The sequence below is a fragment of the Lipotes vexillifer genome, unplaced genomic scaffold (genome assembly GCF_000442215.2).
Source record: "Lipotes vexillifer unplaced genomic scaffold, Lipotes_vexillifer_v1.1 scaffold394, whole genome shotgun sequence".
Lineage (NCBI taxonomy): Eukaryota > Metazoa > Chordata > Mammalia > Artiodactyla > Lipotidae > Lipotes > Lipotes vexillifer.
The window spans coordinates 1147662-1161538 of record NW_006791731.1 but is presented as its reverse complement, the minus strand read 5'-3'; the positions used below and the strand labels follow the sequence as shown (position 1 = coordinate 1161538).

At 62.8% G+C, this 13877-nt stretch overlaps 1 protein-coding gene across 1 annotated transcript in view; it reads right to left on the bottom strand.

The window, feature by feature from the left end:
- Positions 1-13877, bottom strand: part of ZC3H3 (zinc finger CCCH-type containing 3) — an 88331-nt gene that overhangs the window by 26687 nt on the left and 47767 nt on the right. Inside the window, exon 5 of the mRNA XM_007464572.1 lies at positions 3118-3305. Coding sequence (XP_007464634.1) covers positions 3118-3305 — 188 coding nt within the window. The remainder of the gene's footprint in view (positions 1-3117; positions 3306-13877) is intronic.

Genomic DNA, 13877 nt, shown 5'->3' with positions numbered 1-13877 from the left:
GGGTTGTGGGGGGTGGGGTTGTGGGGGTGCGGGCAGGTTTACTCCTCTTTCCACTTCTGCTCTTAAAAAAATGCCAGCGCACCGCGCGGTAGGAGTTTTTACAAGAACAGGAAGCACCTTTTCAAATACTTTGCAGTGCTAAAAAATGCACATAAAGTAGCTGTTTGAAAAGCGGTGTGGAGGCACTGAAAAGTTCAGCTGAAAACCCTTGGCGACCTCAGAGCAGGAGGCACTGAGCCTTCCGGAGAGCTTGCACTTCCCAGGGGTCTTCCCAAAATAGACTCAGGCGGTGAGGCAGCCCCCGCCCAGGCAGCGACTCAGACCGCCCCCACCCCGACCCTGCCCCGCACTACCTGCCCAGGGCGCGTGGTGGCAGGTCAGCAGCAGGGAGACTGCCCACCACAGCCTACGTCTGCCCCGGTCTGGGGCCTGGGGCTCAGAAGAAGCCTGGGAGCCAGGCCTGCAGCCCAGACTGAGCAAGGCGGCTCTGGCAGGGGGACTCGTGGCTTCTGCTCCACTGCGGGGACCTGCTGGCCCTTGGGGCCGAGGCACAGGCCAGGCCCAGTGGAGCCCCCGCCTGGGAGGACCCCCACCAGGCTCCAGGCCAAAGCATGTGGGGAGGGGTCCCAGGGTTGGGCCCTTTGGGCGGGCAGACCTTATACGTGGGAGGAAGTGCTTGGCCCTGGGGGTCCAGGGAAGCGAGGTGTACCTGCTAGAAGGCCCTGCCCCTGGGGCTCGGGAACTGGGCAGGGCAAGGCTCTCCCCAACGAAGCCTGGGGTGGATCGGGCACCCCAACCAGGGGCTGATGCTGTCCCAGAGAGGCCGGCAGCCAGGAGGAGGGGGGGGGAGCCCCCGCCCCCTCCCAAGGAGGCCTGCACTTTCTCGCTGGAGTCAAAGTTCTGTCGACTCCGGAGGAGAAAATTTATTTCTTTAATTATCATTCACCGAAGTGGGCTGCTGGTCCACAGGCATTCCCACAGCTGGGAGCAATCCGCCTTCCTTATAGCCAACAGTCGGCCACCCGTATGGGGGTCCAGGCAGCTGGTGCTGTGTTGGGCCGGCCTCATGCCCCCAGGACGGGCTGCCCTGTGGTCTGTGCTCCAAACCCCACCTCCCTGCCCCGACCCTGAGGTGGGAGGGCTGAGCCCCAGGGCTGCCCCTTGGCAGCCAGCAGGCTAGTCAGCAGGGTGTGGGCAGCTGTGGCCTGCAGGGGGAGCCCCCCTCCCCCGACGTCGCCCAGAGGCTGGAGGGCCGGGGGAAGAGGGCCGGGAAGGCCGGGTGCTGCCCTGCAGCTGTCCTGTCGCTGCCGCTCCGTCTGAGCGGGGAGGTGGGATTCCGCGGAGCTCAGCACTTGGAGGGCAGCGGGCGCAGCGTGGCATCCTCCCCAGGGAGAAGTGTCGCAGCCCCCTCCCGGCCAGCTGCCAGCTCAGACCCGGGGCCCAGCGTCCAGCAGGCGGCTCGAACGTGGGGCCCCGCGATGCCTGTAGGCAGAGGCTGAGTCCAAACCCGCTTCTTCCTCTCAGCCCCCAGGCGCCTCCTCCGCCTGGATGTGGACATGAGGGATGCGAGGGGATGCAAGGAGCCCAGGTGGCGGGTGCAGCCCCGTCCCACAGGCCTACCGGCCCATTTCGGATCAGGCTCACGTGCAGCCCAGGGTCCCGGCGAGGGCTAGGACGGCCCCAAACCACAACCTGTCCAGCCCAAGGGAGGACAGCAGGGAGCGGAGCCAGGGCCCTGCCTGCTGGGCCGGTCGTGAGGCGGGGGTGGAGGGGCTCGGGCATAGCTGGGGCCAGAGGTCGGGCCCACAGAGAGGCTTGGTCCCTCGGGCTGCCAGATGGCCACTCCGCCGAGTGGCCGCTGCAAGCCCTGTGGGTTTGTCTGGATGCCCGGGCACCCACAGCCCTGTCCGGCCTGCCGGCAGGCCTGGTTGTGACAGCCCTGTGAGGGGCCCGGCTCAGGGTAAGCAGCAGGTTGGAAGCGGCCATGGACAGAGGAGGTCTGAGGTCCCTGCCCTCTGAGATGCCCACAGCTGTGTGTGGGCCCCACAGACTACGAGCACACGTGCTACAGGCCCGCTGAGTTCTGGTGTCAGAGGCAATCGGGGTGGGACAGCAGATCTACCCGCCTTGGCCTCAGGGCATCCCCTGACCCAAGGCAGCAGCCCCTCGGGGCTGAGTCTCACCAAAGTCCCTGAGGAGGCCTGGCCAGGGCTCGGCACCTGCTCCTCCACCACCAAGCTCTCAAGGTCAAGGCAGAGGCCCTGAGAGGTCACACAGCCCAACCCCTCAAGGTGGGAAACAGGTGGAGAGTGCCTGTCCTGGGGAGCCCGGGGCACCTGGCCTGGAATTAGGCAGCCAGGCGCCCCAGGCCAGCAGACAGAGGCCCTGGGAGAAGAGAGGGAGGGCTTCCAGGAGGGGCCCTCCGGCTGTCGCCCACGCCCTGCCTCCTCCCTGGCCCGGGCCTCTTCTCCCTCCTGCCCCTTTGGACGGGTCGGGCTGGGGCTGGGGTGGCTGGGCCTGTGCAATCCCCATACCACCTGCAACCTCCCCCGTTTTTTTCCCTTTTCGACAGCAAAGGAAAAGAGTAAAACTGGACTGAAACCAAAATATTTTTCTAGTCAACGTGCACAATAAGCAAATCCAAAGCACCTCCTTCTCTGCGGCCTGTTTCCCAGGCCACAGGGGCGCATGTGGTGGTGACAGCCTCCAGGCACAGCGGGGAGGCATTGCCAAAGCGATCAGGCACTGCAGCCCCAGGTGTTCACTTGCCCAGGCCGTGTTTACCATACCTGGCTCATCTCCGTTGTCCAGGAGCAAAACACAGAAAATCAGAGGCAAGTTGCACCCAAGCAAAAGGCAGTTGCACCCAAGCAAGAGGCAGTTGCACCCAAGCCGTCCCTGGGGGGGCCTCCCCATCATGGCCGCTGCCAGCCTTGTGAGGGGCAATTGCTGAGGCTCTGCGAGCAGGAGTGAAATGGCCCTGGGGCTGGGGCGCTGTCTGGGAAGCCTTCGCTTGGGCCGGGCTGGCTCCGGGAGAGCCCCAGGCCTGGGGCCTCAGATGGGTGGCCAGTCTGGAGCAACGGCGCATGCACAGCCCTCACCCGCCATGAGCCTCACCTGCGCGCAGGAGGGGCCTGCTGCCCCCGTCGCTGCCGGGCCGGCCATAGGTCTTGGAGAGCTTGTTGGCCGACACCTTGTAGAGAACGCCTCCGATACAACGGTAGCCTTTGTTCCGCCACCGAGGGGAGCCGGGCTGGGCTTTCCCACCCACTGCAGCAGTACGCAGGCCGTTCAGCACCAAGGACCTGCAAGGAAAGGGAACGCATGTCAGCCCAGCCCCAGGGCCCGCGGTCGCGGAAACCTCTGTCCCCCGCCCTCCACTGGCACAGGAGGGGGCACCCTCAACCCCACCAACAAGGCTGGGACTGAGCCTCCCCCTCCGACATGCACGCCTGAGACACGGCTTCGAGGGGGCTCCTTTGTGCCCTCGGCGCTTGCACTACGGTGGCCCTGAGGGTCTATTCTAAGGCCTGTGGCCATCACCACTGCCCGGGAACACCTCCTGGACGCTGCCCCAGTGGTGCCACCCCGGCTTTGGGAAGGCCGTGCTGTGGGGTCAGCAAGCTCCACTGCCCGCCCTCCCTGCCTCTCTTTCCATTGCACCGAGGGCCCTGCATGGAGACTGGGAGGGGACAGCCTCACAGACCCCGCTCCCGCTGGCAAGCTGTGTCAGGGGAAAGACTGAAGTCTCCTTGAGGTCAAAGGCTGGCAGAGGACTGAGCCACCTGTCCTGGGGTTAGCGGACGCCCAGGCCAGCCCAAGGGCAGACGGGTCGGGAGAAGTCCCCTGACAGACACACAGCGGGCAGCGGCCACACCCCCACAGACTCAGGTCCCACAGATGGTGGGCCTGCAGCTGCCCTGGTGGACCTGCTCCCCGGAGCTGCCACGAGGGGTCCAAGGCCCTCCCGCTGCCCAGGGCCTCAGGGCTCCAGAAGGACTTGGCCTTGCCCCCCCAACTCCCCCACCCCGCCCCCCCCACCGTGTGTTTAAGCAGGAATCTGTTTATGCAAATTGAGCTTAATTCCCTATGAGGTCAGATTCTGCTAATCACGCTGTCACCGCCCAGTGTACATCTGGGCCCCACTGGCAAACCTGGGCAAGGGAGCACCAGCTGTCGCGTGAGCGTCACCTCTACCCAAAGATGGCCCCCAAGCAGCAGGAGGGGCGGGGTGTGAGGAGGGTGGCCCTACTGCAGGCAGTGCCGCCATCAGCAGCCTGGGGCCCAGCAGGCCCCAGGCTGGGGCTGGCTGAAGTCAGGGCCCATCCTGGGGCACACATGGCACCCTCCCTCTGGGCTCTCCAAAGTGCTCCCGCTGAGGCCCCTTCCCCTGGTAGCATATGAACCCCAACTCCACCTGGGCAGCAGCACACCCTTTCCTGGCTCCCTAGGGCCAGGGAGGGGGCCCAGACCTGGGTCTGAAGTGCAGACGGGACACGGCAGGCCTCCGGGCACCCTAGCACGCAAGCTGGCCCACCCCTTGGCCCCCATCTCTCCACCTGCGAGTTGGGGGTCGTTCTAACCAGCCGAGTGAGCCGGGTGCTGGGGACCTGAAGCAGCACCGTCAGGTGGGAAGCCGAGGAGGCCCGCCAGAAAGCGCGTAACCCAGTTTCCCTTAATTAAAACTTAAGTTCACAAAGACCAATCTTGGAGCAAAGGACTCCTGCCAAGGGTCCTCGGCAGCCCGGCTCACGCTGGCCGTGCCGACAGGCTCCAGCTGCCCTCTCACGGGGCACGTGGGCATCCTCTGGGGGAGGAGCCAGACCTCCAGGCTCTCCCGGACCTTGGGACCGCAGATCTACCCGCCTTGGCCTCAGGGCATCTGCATGTCCAGTGGGCACCTGCCCTGTCCCCTGGGCTCACACCAAGGCCAGGTGGAGGTGTGAGGAGGGGCAGGGCTGGGTGGGGTCTCCTCCCCTCACTGCAGAGCACTGTCAGCCTTGGGAGCCCGGGGCCCTCTGCAGGAGCTGTGGCTGCTGCCCGAAAGGCACAGCTTGGCCTGAGCCCTGATCCCCAAGGTTGAGAGCAGAGCCCAGGCCGGTGGTCACCACAGCTCACTTAGCCCGAGGCTGAGAGGCCCCCAACAGCCCCGGCCCCCAGCCCCACACCGTCCCGAGCCCTCAGAGGTCTCCCCGCCCACAAAGCAGCTGCCCTTTCATCGGCCAGCCCTGGGCGAGGGGCAGCGTCGGGGCCCCCCCACTCCGCAGCCCCCATCTGTGCACCCAGGGTCGCCCCCCAGCGCGCCGGCTGCTCGTGGCACTCAGACCCTCACCATGGGGTGGCTGCTCAGGGACAGCCCCCCAGCCTCCCGCACAGGCTGTGCATCGCAATCGTGTGACTGCGCTTGCCAGGAACAAAGACGCGCGCAGCCGCCCCTCCCCTTACCAGGGGCACCCCCTCTCCCACCTGCCTCTCCCTCCGTCCAGGGCGCTGGCCCCCATCAAACGTGAGGGACGGTGGGGAGGAAAGGGAGTCAGGCCCTTCAAGGGGTGAGGAAGCTCCCCAGCTGTGGGCATATGCGCTCCTGGCTGAGGCTGGACAGGGACAGACCACCGCCCCCAGAGGCAGCCACGCAGGCGACTGCCGTGGGCCGTGGGATTCAAGCGGCACGTGGCAGCCCAAGGAAGAGGAGGCCCCGCCCAGGCAGGACCCAGCAGGGTGGAGGCCGGCAGGTCCTGGGGTCAGAAGGAACTGGAAGCTTCAGGGCAGAGCGTGTGCCGGCCCCCTCAGGCGGCTCCCCACGAGGGCCTGCGTCCCACAGCTCTGCACACAGAGAAGCCTCGGTCTGGGGCTGTTGTTGGCCACCCCCCGCCCCCAGGAGAGGAAGCGGCCCCATTAATCACTGCCTTCCGCGATTTGCTCTTACAGCTAAAATGCCCGTCTCAGGTGACATTTCTTTCTCGGGACAATGTTGATTATTCTTATGGATGAACACGACCACCGATCCATCCCCTTTCCGACCCGAAAAGCCATGCCCCTGGGCTCTGGTGCAGTGGCGGGGTGACTGCGGGCCTCCGGGAGGAGCGGAGGCGCAGCAGGCCTCCTGCTCCGAGGCCCCGGCTCTGTGCTCACAGTCTGTGCTCACACCTGGGCCCGAGGACCCCGCGTGCCTCGGTAAAGGGCTGCAGCGCGAGAACAGCCCTGGAGCCACAGCTCCCAGGGGCACCCCAGGAGCCTGGGAGCCAAGCTGGGAGAAGCTGCATTCCCAGATGGTGCCCTGGGGCTGCCTGGGGGAGGTGGATGCACCCAAAGAACTCAGGGAGGGCTGGCAAGGGTTGGGGAGGGCCCCCCGCCCGTGGAAACCGGCCCGGCCTGCAGTCTCACAGAGCCCCCTCTGCCCCTCCCTCTCCCTCTGGTCCCGCTGACTTTGGACCTGTGGCTCGGCAGGTGCCGGGCAAGCGGGGACTGGAACAGTGGGCTGGGGGCCCCCCCGCCCGCCCCAAATACCTTGTAGCCTTTCATTGCCGTGGGTGTCACAGCACTCCAGTAAATTGTTACCCTAATGGAGAGGACAGCCTTTGGAAACGAACTGTATTGAGAAGAGGGGATAAAATTAATGAGATAATAGCAGGGCCAAGGACCCAGAGAACGCGCCTGCCCTCGTGGCAAAAGGGCCTGGAATCCCTTTTCTACAACAGGAGCCTCAGATCTAAAGGCTGCTCCCATCCATCCGCAGGCCCATGCCGCCAGGAAATTTCATTAAGGCTGGAAAATAGGAAAGGTATTAAGCGAGGATAATGAAGGCCGGGGAGGGAACCTGCCTTAAGATAGCCCTTTTTCTCGCCTTTGTGATGGGAGGCATGAACTTTCCCTTCAAATCCATTTCTAATCCATTTGAAATACTACAGCAAATTATCTTTCCTTCAGCCCGAAAGCGGCCAGCCAATTTACTCCGAATAGCAGTGACAATGCCCCAGGATTTATCACCATAACCTTGACTACTCTGGGGTGAGGGCTGGGCCTCCCCTCAGCCCCCTGGGGGCCACGAAGGACAGGTGGGGGGGAGATAACGTTTTAAATGAAAAGTGGCAGTAATGGGGAGAAAGACACACGCCACAAAAGTAGGTTTAAAAAGAAAAGCGGCCCGTGTGTCCGCTGCCTGGGGAGCAGCTAGAAACTTCTAGGCCCAAGGCCATCCAGGAACTCCAAGGGGCTCTGCCCTCTGAGGCCCCTCTCACCTGCTGTACCCGGGAAGTGAGTAGAAAGTCCCAGGGAAAAGGGACCCCGAGAGACGGGGAGTCAGGGTCTGGGTAACACAGGAAAGCTCTCCCCAAGGAGCCAGGATGAGTGTGACACAACCTCTGCCCGGCCTGCGGGGCGCACTGCCGGCAGTGGCCGAGTGCCCAGCCTGCCAGGGCTCCCCAACTCCCCAACGGTTTCAAAGGCTGGCCCTGGACACCCAGGCTCCCTGCATGCTCCCTGGCCACTGCCCAAGCAGGTCTGTGCAGCCCCCAACACCGTGCGCAGGGCGCCCCTGCTGTGGGTCCGCTTCTCAGGCTGCACGGCTGAGACGGGCCCACCCAGAGCATCCTCGGCTAAGCGGCCTGGCAGCCTGGGGCACAGGTGTGCGTGCATGGAGTGGACAGGCAGACCAGCGCCTGAACGCCACGCACCTCGCCTGCCCCAGCGCACCCAAGACCCTGGGCCGAGGACAGGCAGCCTGCCAGGCCACGTCACCTGAAGGCCCACAGAGCGGCTCCTCCTAACGGAGGGCACGGTCAGGTGCAGGGAGGCGAGGGGCAGGGAGCCGGCCTGGCCCTGGAGACCCTGGAAGCAGCCCCAGCCTCCAGGACACCCTGGGCAGGGCCTCACCCTGGAGCCCGGGCCTCCTCGCCAGGTCCACTGGCCTTTAAACTGACGCTGCCTCAGGCCGCCAGCACAGCCCCGCGGGCTCCTCCTCGGCTGTCACTGCTCAGGTGGGATGGCAGGGCCACACTGGAGCTGAAGGGACCCCGCTCCGGCGTATCCATTCCTGAGAGCTCCAGGCCTCTCAGCACCCAGTCCTAAGGCAGCCTGGCACAGGCCACATGGACCCAGAGAGGGTGGGACAGACCCCGCTGGGGACAGGGCCAGGCCCAGGGAGCCCGCGTCTGGACAACAAGTTGCTGGCGGAACTGACGGCTACGTTCCCACAGGAAGGCCCCTCAGGCACAGAGGCGCTTTGCTGCACCTTCTTTCCGGACCCCACAGTCTGCTCCGCTCCTCCGCATGCCCCGCCCCGCCCCGGGATGGGGACGCAGCCCAGACCTCTGTCACTGTTACCGAGGAAGCGGCCCTCTCGCCCCAGAGGCAGTCTGGGGTCCTGCCCCCATTCACGGCTCCCTGGTGGGGTCCCCGTCCCATCAGTTGGTTTGAAAGCTGCACGTCTGCTCGAGCTCCTTGCGCTCCACCTGCCCCCCCTGCAGGCGGGTCTCTCGGGCCCTCAACAGCCACTGCTTCCTGGAGGGCACCGCGACCCACCTCGAGCCGGGCCTGTGCACGTGCCGTCCCTCTGCCTGTCACACAGGTCTACCCAGAGACCAAGGTCAGACGTCAGGTCCCTGGGAAGCCTCCCCCAAACCCCGATGGCACAGGGCCGTGTCACACCTGGGAGTGAGCACCACGGGGCGGGGGCCGTGCCGGCGAGCAGGGGCTCCAGTGACCCGTGCTGGGTGAACGCACACCAGGAGGGAGGCTGGGGGGCCACCCGGGTCCCGCACACCGGGGTGCCCCGAGGTGTGAGGGGAGACACGCAGACAGGAGACCTCGGTGGGAGGGAGACGGGACACGCGGAGCACTTACACCAGGAGAGGCCCCTGGGCTCAGCTGGAGGGACTGAGGCCGGGGCTGGGCAGTGCAGGGCCAGGAGGCGGGCCGGCTGGCCGGGAGCAGAGAAAACAAGCGGGGAAGCATTTTTCAGAAAATGGAGCGGCTTCCACGCAGCTCTAGGCAAGCGGGGAGTGCGCAGTCAGCAGCAGGGGCACCCAGGGAGGCGGCTGCGCGGCGAATCCCAAGTAGGTCAGGCTCAGCCGCTGCCACCACCGTGACGGCTGCAAACTGCTTAAGCGGGCTTTCCACGGAAACGCTGACAGCCTGGCTCCCCGCCACAGGCTGTGCCCTCCCAGCCGAGGCCTCACTCGGGGTCCTGGCCGTCGTGCAGGGCATCCTGTCGCGCAGGTGCTGACAGAACGTTCTGGGTTCTGGGGGCGAGGCACAGAGGCCCTCGGGGGCTAGGGTCCAGGAGGGGTGGCAGGACGGGCTACCGGGAGCCAGGGACTCAGCGGATGGACGGACGGATGGTGCGGGCCTCGGGATGACTGGGGCCACCTGGCTTCCTGGGACCCTCGTCCCGGCGCCTGACGTGCTCCTCCTGCATGTGGCCTCGGCCACCCTAGGGCAGGGGCGAGGTGATGGCTCGGCTTCCCAGGACACACCTGCTCGCAGTGGATGCAGGGCTACGGGTCTGGGTGGGAGCTGAGGCCTGAGGGCCCTGGTGGGTCGCGCCAAGGACAGGACAGCCCTGGAGAGGGCTGGCCGGCCCAGGGCACAGGCTGAGCACTTGAGGGTGGAACTGCGGGGGCGGGGGTTGCAGGCAGGGGGCTGGCTCCCACAGGCCCCCCGACCCAGCAGGACACCTAGGTGTCGTCTCTGAGGGTGCCGCTCCTTCCCAGAGGACCCCTGGCCCCATCTCTCCCTGCTAACAAATAGAAATGATTCGGGGCGCCCCTGGCCAGCCGGCATCTGGTGGGCAACACTAATCGTGCTGCCCGCAGTACAAGCGCCGGGGCTGCATGATGGGGGGCTGGGTTGTTTTATGTGCTCACATCTATTCAATTGGTATTTCGATCAATGCACGCATTACAAGCTTTCCTTTTAAGAGCCTAATAAACAACAAAATAGAAAGTAAAATTCTCCATAAAATGACACTTTTAAAAATCCATTTCAGCTGAAGCTATTGGTGTTTTCTATGTTAGCTGCAAAAAACAAGTTATTATTGGGCCTTAATGGCCCCACTCCAGAGGGCAGAGTTCAGCTCGCTGGGCTGAGGGGCTGGGGGAGCCCAGGATCAGGCAGCCAAATAGCTGGTGTAGCCCAGGGCAGGACCTCGGTCCTCTGCACCCAAGGGTCGCCCTCCATGCTGGGCTGTCGCCCAGGGCTCCCCTGGCCCCTGATGGCTGGTGAGGGGCAGGGCGGGCCCTTCCTCTGCTCCCTCGGCCCCTCCCACGTCGCTCTCTCTTGCCCACCAACTCCCCCCGCCCCACCCCCGGCCCCCGCCGGCTCACCGTGCCCGTGAAGTCCAGCCCACCCATCCCAGCCCTCTCCCGCATGGCTGCATTGGGGAGGCGCTCCATGTGGGCAACAGACGAGGGAAGGCTGCTCAGGCAGTAGAGCGCCAGCCCCAGGTTCTCTGGCTCCCAGAGGACACCCCTGAAGGAGCCCTGTGCCAGTCGCCTGGCTCGTCCGGTCCCCGGCCCTTGCAACCCGAGGACGCCCCCAGGCAACAGCCGCGATGCCCAGGTTTCAGGTCCAGCCCAGCCTCCACCACCCCTCCACGTCCCACCCTGAGCCAAGACCTCAGACTCTGCCCCCGCCAAGCGCCGAAGGAGCTTCCTCAAGCTCCCTCCTCAAAGCTGGGCCAGCGCGTCAGCCCCTGCTGCCCACACACTATCCTCAGAGCAACCCCTCCTCTGTGCCCTGGTGTCAACTGCTCTGACCCCCATCACCAGGGACGCGGGGACCAGCGTCCAGAGAGCCCAGAGAGCGCCCCCACAGAGCCCTGGTGGCGGGATGGGCCGAGGCCCCAGTGAAAAGCCAGGCCACCTAACCTCTGGCGCTCCTTGGCCAGGCCTCCCATCACCTACCTGCCTGGCGGCCCATCTAGGGGCCTCTGCCCTCACGTTGCCCCGCAGCCCTGCCGGCTGGCGCTCAGCACGCTCCACCTTGCAGCTGGCCCTTCTCGGGACGCAGCTCGCAGCCCCTCACTCGCAGAGCGCCATGCAGCCTACTGCTCAGGGTTACAGGGCCCTGGCCACCTGCACCCCCCCCCCGTCTCTCCAGCTCCCCTCCAGCCCCAGAGCCCAGGGCTGCCATCTGCTCAGCAGGCACCTCCCTGCACCCCCGCTGCACCTCTGGCTCCCACACCAGTCGCCCGTGTCCCTCTGGTGACCCCCTAGGACATTCATGCTTGCATGTACGTCACGAAGGGGCCCCAGCACCTGGACGTGGCCGAGCTGAGAGACGCTGGAGGGCAGCCCAAGCGGGAGCATGTGACACAGTGGGAACACGACCAGACCCCCGAATGCTACAAGCCCCGGCCCTCAGGGACCTGCATGTCACCGCTACGTAAAGAGACTCAGGAAGAGAGGAGATGGCGGGGGCGGGGGGGGGGCAGGTGCCCCTCCCCCACAGTCCCCAGTGGGACGGCTCCTCCAAGAGTCACACGTGAGCACAGCCTGGCTCCCCGGGAAAGGGGGTGGTGGCCGCGCAGACGTGGGTTCCACACAACTCCAGGGAAAGGCCCACGAGCTCAAGAGCAAAAGTTCCTGAGAGGCAGAGGGTGAGCAGGCAGCTAGCTGCAAAGTGAACACACGCCCGTCAAAGCCTCCAAGACACCAGCAGGACTGGCTGGGACCACAAAAAAAAGCAAAACAAAACACTAAAGGCGACACCTTGGCAGGTGTGCCCACAGACAGGCAAAACCCACGCGACACCGTTTCTGCAGCAGCGAGACAAGGCGAGCCCTGCACAGAGGGCAGAATGAGGAGCTTAAATGCAGGTGGGTGGGTTTGGAGGCTGGCTGGCTGGGGAAGGCTGAGAAACTGAGCAAGTGTTGCTACGATTCACCTGAAGAATACGGAGGCCAGACACACAGGTGGGTGGTGAGGAGGGACAGCCCAGCAAGAGCACAGTCTCTGGCTCTGCATTTTGGTGGGGGGAGGGGCTCGTCTCCTCACAAACGTCTCTGTGAGGAGACAAAGAAACCTTGACCCCCCACCTCAGACGGCGAGTAAAAGTGAACTCACGAAGGATCATAGGCTGAATATAAATATGCTAAAATAGCCAAAGCTTCTAGAAGGAAGCGTGACCAGGGGTAGGCAACTATTTCTTCAACACAACGCAAAGAGCACCTACTCGTAAAAGAAGACTGATAAATTAGACAGCGCTGAAAGGCAAGCCCCACACTGTGAGAAGATATCTGACAGAGAAATGCAGCCATAATATATAAAGAACACTAGCAAATCAATAAAAAGAAAAACTAATGCAAAAGTGGGCAAAAGACTCCACAGGGCGCTTCACGAAGGTCTGCAGAAGTGGGAGAAGACGCTGGCACCGTGAGTCATCGGGACTTGAGATGCCACCCCAGCCCCCGTGATTGGAGCACCCTCACGCTGTGGCACAAGTGCAGGCTAGGACAGCCATGGGGGAGACCGGCCTTCCCTGATACAGCCCAGCATCCATCCACCCGCTGAGGCTGCAGTTCCATATAGAGGAGGGCTCCTAGTCACTCGGCAACACGCCCAACAGGACAGTGAGCAGCAGAGCAGAAATAACCCAGATGTCCATCGAGAGCAAAACGAGCACAGTGTGGCACACCCTGAGAGGGGTACGGCACAGTGAGGGAAAAGAAGACGCCTCTGCTGCACACAGCACCACCTCAGCTGGCTCAGGCTGCCATAAGGCACCAAAGACGGGCAGCTAGATTGGCCCACAGTTCTGGAGGCCGGAAGCCCCAGCTCAAGGCACCAGCAGGGCTGGTTCCTGGTGAGGCCTTTCTTCCTGGCCTGCAGGTGGCATCTGGCAGCTCTGGTGTCTCTTCCTCTTCTTATAGAGACACCAAACCTATCAGATTAGGGCCCCACACTAAATGACCACATTTAACCTTAACCACCTCTGTAAAGGCCTCGTCTCCAAATATAGCCACACTGGGGTTCAGAGACTCAGCCTATGAGTTTGGATGATTCAGTCCACAACAAACGGTGAGCAAAAGTAGCCACACACAAAACAGTACCTACCATATGAATCCACTTGTATGAAGTTCAAAAGTTTTGAGACAGAGCTAGTCTAGAGGCCAGAGGCCAGAGGAGTGGGACCTATGGGTGGCTGGCTGGGGACGTGATGGGAAGGAGCATGTGGGAGCTCCCGGGGCAGGAGACGGGCATACCCCGACCTGTGCGGTAGGCATGCAAGATGAAAACCCACAGAACTGACCACTGAAAATACAAACCACCACAAATGTTTTGCAAAGGGAAATCAAAGAGAAAGATCTGTCCAGAAGGCCAAGTTCAGGAACAAGATTTGTACATGACAAAAGTGACATTTTTAAATACTGGAAAAAAACTCTGAACGTCTAGTGGTCCAGAGACAACCAGGTAGGTGTTAAGCAAAATTAAATCTGACCTTTAGTCTTACACCATGTCCCCAATAAAGTCCAGGTAGGTTACAGTTTTAAATGCAAACCTTGAAAACATAGCACTAAAAGAAAATAACTGAACTCATGTAATCTTGGGATGAGGAAGGCTGTTCTAAGCAAATCAATACACTAAGTCTTAACAGACTGACAGATTTAAGAACACAGAAAATTTAAAAGTTCTGTTAAAAATCCAAAAGGGTGCCCCCCACCCCAAATACTTAGAGTCTTGAAAACCTGTAAGAAACAGTCCAGAGACAAATAAACAGTACACATAAAGAATGCTGAACTTGACAAAGAGTATGAATAAAACTGAAATTAAAAGAGTTCCCTGGTGGTCTAGCGGTTAGGATTTCACGCTTTCGCTGCTGTGACCCGGGTTCAATCCCTGGTCGGGGAACTGAGATTCCCACAAGCCATTGGTGTGGGG